General features: G+C 41.4%; 1 protein-coding gene across 1 annotated transcript; it reads left to right on the top strand.

Moving 5' to 3' along the window:
• Positions 1 to 230: 230 nt before the first annotated feature.
• Positions 231 to 7,084, top strand: LOC143031453 (uncharacterized). The gene has a single exon (XM_076195277.1). It carries the CDS (start codon positions 241 to 243, stop codon positions 2,662 to 2,664), a length of 2,424 nt encoding a protein of 807 aa, XP_076051392.1. The 5' UTR covers positions 231 to 240; the 3' UTR covers positions 2,665 to 7,084.
• Positions 7,085 to 7,381: the final 297 nt, after the last annotated feature.

Genomic DNA, 7,381 nt, shown 5'->3' with positions numbered 1-7,381 from the left:
GAACCATACTGCAGAACCATAGTCAAGAATGGTTCTTATTAATTATTTGGAAACTGTAGATTTTCATTCTTTAGTGGGTGTATTTTTGTTGGTTCTCTGTGTCAGATCTTTGATGTGTGGGCTTGAAAGCAGTGAGGTTGCCATGAACATAAAGATATAAGATATAGACATTTATTATATAATGCAAACCATTTCATATCTTGACTTTCACCTCTTCCTTTCAGACTGACAAGAAGTAAAATGGATAGTACCGTGTCCAAGTTAGTGAGTGATGACCTGAATCAGTGGGGAAGAGATGTTAAGAGCTTTCTAAAGCAGACCCACAAGACAGATGTCCCTCCCAAGGCTCATATCAAATTAGAACCATTTCAGTCTGATACCTACAAAGATTATTGTGCAGCTCAACAGGACAGTCCAATACTAGAGAACACTGATATGACTTTGAAAGAGGAAAAGATATTATTTTGTGATATTTGCCATTTGACATTTGATACAATAGATGAGTTAGAGTGCCATGGTAAGGTCTGTGTTGAGAAAAGTTCCCAAAGAGATCAATCTTTTAACTCCACCCTTTCAGGCAGCACTGCTGTATTGGATGACCATTGCAGTAAAGAAGAGGAAATGCAATACCATTGTCCTCAATGTAATATGGCCTTTTATCAAAAAGGAGATCTCGAAGACCACATTAAGAAAAACATGAAAAACAAACCCCACAAATGCACGTTATGCCACGCAGCCTTTTCCCAGCCTGGACACCTCAAGGTGCACATACGTACTCATACAGGGGAGAGGCCGTACGAGTGTTCCTTGTGCGATGCTTCTTTCAGACGATCGGGAGCCTTGAAGTTACACATCCGAACTCATACAGGTGAGAGACCGCACAAGTGCAGCTATTGTGGTGCTGCTTTCTCTCAAAGGTATAGCTTGAAAACCCACATACGGACGCACACAGGCGAGAGGCCATATAAATGTGAGCAGTGTAATTCTGCTTTCTCACAATTAGCTACCTTGAGGTCACACATGCAAACTCATTCAAATGAGAATCCACACAAGTGCAGCCTTTGTAGTGCTGCTTTCTCTAAGAGAACTAGCTTACAATACCATATACGGAAGCACAGAGGTGAGAAGCCACATGAAGGTGGGCAACGTGATTCTACTTTCTCACAATCAGAAGTCTTAAAGTCACACGTGCATACTCATACAGATGGAAAACCACATAAGTGTGGGGTTTGTGGGGCTGCTTTCTCGAATACAGGCAAATTGACCATCCACATACAGACACACACAGGTCAGAAGCTGCATAAATGTGAGCAGTGTGGTGATACTTTCTCGGAAGCAGGCAGTCTACACAGGCATTTCAAGGTACACACTGGAGAGACACCCCATGAATGCAAATATTGTGATGCTGCTTTCTCCCGGATTGGTCATCTGAAGGACCATGTTCAAATACACAGACGTGAGGGACCAGACAAACCCCACAAGTGCAAATTCTGTCATGCAGCCTTTTTGCGGCCTGGGGACCTCAAGGTCCACATACGCACCCATACAGGGGAGAGACCATACGAGTGTTCCTTGTGCGTTGCTTCTTTCAAACGATCAGGACATTTGAAGGCGCACATCCAAACTCATGCAGGTGAGAAGCCACACAAGTGTGGGCTTTGTGATGCTGCTTTCTCAAATACGGGCAAATTGAACAGCCACATACGGACACACACAGGTCAGAAGCCATATGAATGTAAACAGTGTGGTGCTGCTTTCTCAGAAACAGGCAGTCTATGCAGGCATTTCAGGGTATACACTGGAGAGACTCCCCATAAGTGCAAATACTGTGATGCTGCTTTCTCCAGGATTAGTCATCTGAATGACCATCTTCGAATACACAGACGTGAGGGACCAGATAAACCCCACAAATGCACAGTCTGTGACACAGCCTTTACAGGGCCTGGGGACCTCAAGGAACACACATGTATTCGTACAAGGGAGAGGCTGTACAATTGTTCTTTGTGCGTTGCTTCTTTCAAACGAGCGGGACATTTGAAGGCACATATCCAAACTCATACAGGCAAGGAACCACAGAAGTGTAGGCTTTGTGGTGCTGCTTTCTCAAATACACGTGGCTTGACCATACACATGCAGAAGCACACAGATGAGAAGTCATATAAATGTGAGGAATGTAGTGCTACTTTCTCAGAAGCAGACACCTTGAAGTCACACATGCAGTTTCATACAGGTGAAAAATCACACAAGTGCAGCTATTGTGATGCTGCTTTCTCTCAAAGAAATAACTTGGTAACCCATATGCGGAAGCACAAATGCGAGAAGTCATATAAATGTGAGCAATGTGATTCTACTTTCTCACAATTAACTACCTTGAAATCACACATGCAAACTCATACAGGTGAGAAACCGCAGAAGTGTGGGCTTTGTGGGGCTGGTTTCAAGAGTATAAGCAGCTTGAACAACCACGTCAGGAAACATACAGGTGATAAGCCACATACATGTGAGCAGTGTGGTGCTGCTTTCTCGGAAGCAGGCAGTCTACGCAGGCATTTGAGGCTACACACCGGAGAAAAGCCGCATAGGTGCTCTGCTTGTGTTGCTGCTTTCTCCCGTGCTTATGCTTTAAAGAAACACTTGGAAACACACTCACAGATTATCTTGTAATGTTGCAAATTGTCTCCAGGAATAACTTGGTGGATTTTCGTCAATGTCTTTATGGAAATAATGCATCAGCATTTTCCCACCCTTCAAAATAAGTTCCTGTATATATCATATATCCTTGAGTAATAATTCACCCCTTGTGGTGAAGAAATCTGGAATTTTTCACACCCATTGTGTAAAAGTTGGCTCTAGTTTTTCAGACCTATTGTAATGGAACCGCAGTGGTACAGTAAACCTGCTGCTGACCCATAGTCACCCTTATTTTTTTACAAGCTGTCTTACTATATATACAGCCTCATATTATAGTGTGTCATTACATTTCTCAGCTGTTTTGCTGAATGAAAAATTATAACATAGGTGTTCTCTGTGAATGTCTTTGTATCAAAGTCGACAATTTGAGGACTGATGTATTTTTTTTTAATGTACTGGGTATTTTTTTTCATCTAATGTAAAATGTATATCATCCAATAATTGTCATACCATGCGTGTTTCATGTGATTATTGAAATACTACTAGTAATCTATCAATATGTGTAGCAAAGTCAACAATTTGAGGATTCTGATATAGTTTTTTGTCGTCAACTTTATACTAAGTGTTTGTTCATTGTTAAGTGGCTGTTCTATTCATACATGTATGGGGTGGTGTGAGAGGTAAATGCAAGGGTAATGGGTCAGGGATTGGAGAAGGTTAAAGAAAAATGGGAGATAATCCAGTTGTTGTTTTCTGTCAACACTTAGCTTGTAGCAGGATCAGAGGAGGGATTAAGGAAGTTAGTGATGGAGCTTGAAAAGGTGTGTGAAAAAAGTTGAAGATAAATGTGGGTAAATGGTGATGAAATGTAGAAGGGTAGAGGATGGCAGCAAATTGGAAGTATTAAGGGAGAGAGACTGGAGGAAGTAGATAGCCTTAGATAGTTGGGTGTGAATGTGGCAGGAAAGGGAGGAGTGGAGTTGAAGTTAAAATGTAGATTGAGAGAAGCAAGTAACTGCCTCAGGAGATTAACCCTGTGAATATGATGATGCCTGAGTAGGCATCAGGAGATGTGAGTATATGAGGATACCAACATCTGCTTCATGATTATACTTATTTTGGGTCACATGAAAAATTGTCACCCCAGAACACCCACATGAATAATTGTCACCCCATGAAATCCCACCTGAAGAATTCCCAGTACACCGAATATCAACAGTGGAGTGAATATTAGGTTAGGTTACGTTATGTTAGGTTAGGTTAGGCTAGGCTAGTTTAGGTCAGGTCATGGGGGTTATGCTTATTGTCATCAATTGATACAACCAAAGAATCGTAAGCCCAGGATGACCCACATGAAGATTTGTCACCCTAGGATGGCCCACATGAAGAATTGTCACCCTGTCGGAGTCTGGGGTGACAATTCTTCATGTGATCCCTTATTTTGTAGTTGTAGCTGAATGACCCTCTTATTCTGTGAACAGGCTTGATCACTTTTTCACTGGTTACAAGCATTCTGGATGAAAGAGAATGAGTATAACAGCTGTGACATTATATCTTATCATGTGCGGGTATTGTGATGCATCATCATATGTCAGCCAGATAATGCACACACGAATACTTGACTCATATTGAAGAGGTGTAATGAGAAATGAGGTGTGATGAGAAATAGATATTTGGGAATGGATGCTAAGAAGAGATTGTATGAAGGGGTGATTGTGTCAACGGTACTATATGGGGCAGAAACATGGAACACAAGAGAGGAAGAGTCTAAGTGTGTTTGAGATGAAATGCCTGAGAAGTATGGTAAGGATTACTAGGCTGGATAGAGTGAGAAATGAGGAGAGTGAGGGTTGGAAAGAGAGTTGTTGTTGTTGTCATTCCCTGGACTTTCCGAGCAGTCCCATCTCCACAAGTAATGCCATGACCGGAATGGGGTTTTCCACAAATCCTTTATAGAGTGTTGTGTTGTTTGCATGCATGACTGTGTATAATGCAGTCTTCCATTATGTTTTACATCCTGGGCAGTTGTCCACAATGCGGTCATCCAGGCTCTTCTGGTAGCTTAGAAGGGCAGGGTGGTGGTCACACCGCAGTCTGGCCAGATGGACTCTCTTCTTTCGTAGGAGAGGGGATTCAGAGGGATGGATATCAGGGTGTCTAGCATGCAACAATGAGTTGTCTTTTAGTGTGTTAATGGAGCACTGAGTGATATGATTATGATTATGTTTCCTGAGGCTGGTATTTGGTGGTTGTGGAGGAAGAGAAGAGAGTATTTGTGTGTGATATAGTTTTTTTGTTTTTTTTTTTGTGCGTGTGGGTGTCCTGCTATGTAGTGTAGCAGGTGTGCTGTGTTTATGGAGGCTAGAGCAAGTGTTTGTGTGCCTCTCATCTCAAAGTGATCCTTGACTTTGAGGAGTTTTGTTTCATAGTGTAGATGGTCTGTAGGTGTTGTATTTGTGCAGCCTGCAATTGTTTTTATGGTTTTGTTTTGTATGGTCTGAAGGGTGTTGAGGTGCGTCTCATTGAGATTAGGTGCCCATGCAGGACTCGCATAATTCATCACTGAGTGTATGCATTGTTTGTATATTGTGGTAACAGTTTCTTTGTTTTGTCTAGATGTTGTTCCAGTGATTGATTTAAGTGCGTTAAGTCTAGGGCTGTGCATTTATTTCTTATGTTTGTGATGTGTTGTTTGAATGACATGGATGTATCATATGTTACACCAAGAATTTTTGCTGTGTGTGTGTGTGTGTGTGTGTGTGTGTGTGTGTGTGTGTATGGCATTAGAGTATTGTTGATATAGAGATGAGGTATGCATTTGTGTTCTTTTGTCCAGTTGGTGAGAAGTGTTGCTGTAGATTTGGCTGGGGCTATTTTGAGTCTGTAATGAACCATGTGTTGAGTGTGTCAAGGTATGGTAGCATCTTTGTCATGTGACCACTCCCCAATCCCAAGAGTTGAGGGCCAAAGTGCAGCAAACATCCCTGACCACTGGCTCTACACAGGTGGTACCTATCCCCAGGAGGGGCTTTGGTTGCCTGGGCAAGTACCACAATCCTTTAACATGGAAAGGGAGTTGTGAGATAGGGTTGATGAAAGAGTATTGGGATGGTTTGGACACATGGAAAGAATGAGTGAAGAAAGATTAGTAAAAGAGGTGTGGAAGCCAGAGGTGGGGGGAGTGAACTTGAGGGGGCGACCAAGGATAAGCTGGATGGTTGGGGTGAAAGGGGCATTGGGAAAGAGGGAAATGTCTGTTGAGGAAGGACAGGAGAAGACAGAAGATAAGGGTTTTAGGAGAATGGTTGTGTATGGATGATGCTGTGATGCATGAAAGGGAGTGGGTGCAGGGTAGGGGTTGAGGGAATAGGTATGAATGATATTTTGACACAACCCAAAGGGATTTCTCCCCCTCTCTTTTTCTGCATTAATGATCAGAGAGGAGTGGTCACCAATTAAATGAAGTGGCCTTGCTGTGAATGTGCTGTGTCTTGCTACATTACCTGTGACCCAGGGCAGTGGGCAAGATGCAAGGATGACCTGTCATCCAGGAGGAGCCAAGAAAAGAGAGAGGAAAATATGGTGAATGGGAATGGAGTATGTGGGGATGAAATGGGTGGGAGTGGATTAATACCATTGACTTTGACTACCTCCCTTGTAAGAGGGAAAACCCCCTTGGTATATGTATGTATGTTTGTTACAATTATTATAATGTGTGTGTTCTGTATGAGCATACTCTTTAAAATAAGATACAATCAGCACCATATATTTTTCTTTTGTTTTTACTGCCCTTTTTTCTCATGAATAGTGTGATGTACTAGTAGATGGTGCTGGTGATGCAAAACAACATTTTCTTAGCAGAGTACAATGACTCTACAACAATCATTTCAAGTATCATTTATAGGTGAACTGCAGAAATAGGCTGTATATTTGGTGAGATTGTTGATATAAAGAAACAGGTTTTCAGTACAGTAAATCTGGCAAGCATACATAGCTCTGAGTGCAGAAGGTTTGAGTTATAGGGGACTGGAGTGAGCTCAACCCAAAACACTAACAGAAAACCTGTGCTTTCAGTGCAATGAAGACTTGATTTTAGACCAATAATCTATGATTTTTTTCCTTCATTATATTTATAGCAATCTGGCACTTAACTGTTTATTTTTGACTCATTCCAATCATGGCTTTTATCCCTTTGAAAATGGGACATATGAGTTGACGAACTAAATTCAGATTTAAAAAGTAAAAGATTTGACTATTACTCAATGATATATGGTACAGAGTATTTTTGTATGAACTTGTAAAAAGCAAATAAGAATAAAAGGTATAGTAATGTATTCTAAGACATCGGAGAGATGGATTAATTTTTTTTCTGCTGTATTATGCAAAGTTGACCCAAGCTAGCTAAGGGTATGATACTGTTTGCTCCAGGATTACTAATCAGACTGAGGATGTATGTTCATTTAATCTTGTCCGTAGGTCTCTCCCCGTCTGGCCAATGTATGAAAGGTCACAATCTTTACATGGAAGGGAGTAAACACCTGGGATATGTTCTTCCTTCAACCTCTGGTGAACATTAACAACTTTTTTATTAATAGTATTAGGGTAGTTATGAATTAAATTTAATTTCTCTTTGGGAAGAAACTTGGACAATTGACTGATGGACTCTGAGAAGGGGATGACTAGGGGATTTTGTCTCTCTTTCTTTGACTTAGTGGAAGGGTGATTGAAAAAACTTGCTCTGGCTTGACTA

The sequence above is a fragment of the Oratosquilla oratoria genome, chromosome 12 (assembly GCF_046742065.1).
Source record: "Oratosquilla oratoria isolate Oo_2021 chromosome 12, ASM4674206v1, whole genome shotgun sequence".
Classification (NCBI taxonomy): domain Eukaryota; kingdom Metazoa; phylum Arthropoda; class Malacostraca; order Stomatopoda; family Squillidae; genus Oratosquilla; species Oratosquilla oratoria.
Note: the sequence above shows the minus strand (reverse complement) of the source record. Positions and strands in the feature narration are given on the sequence as shown.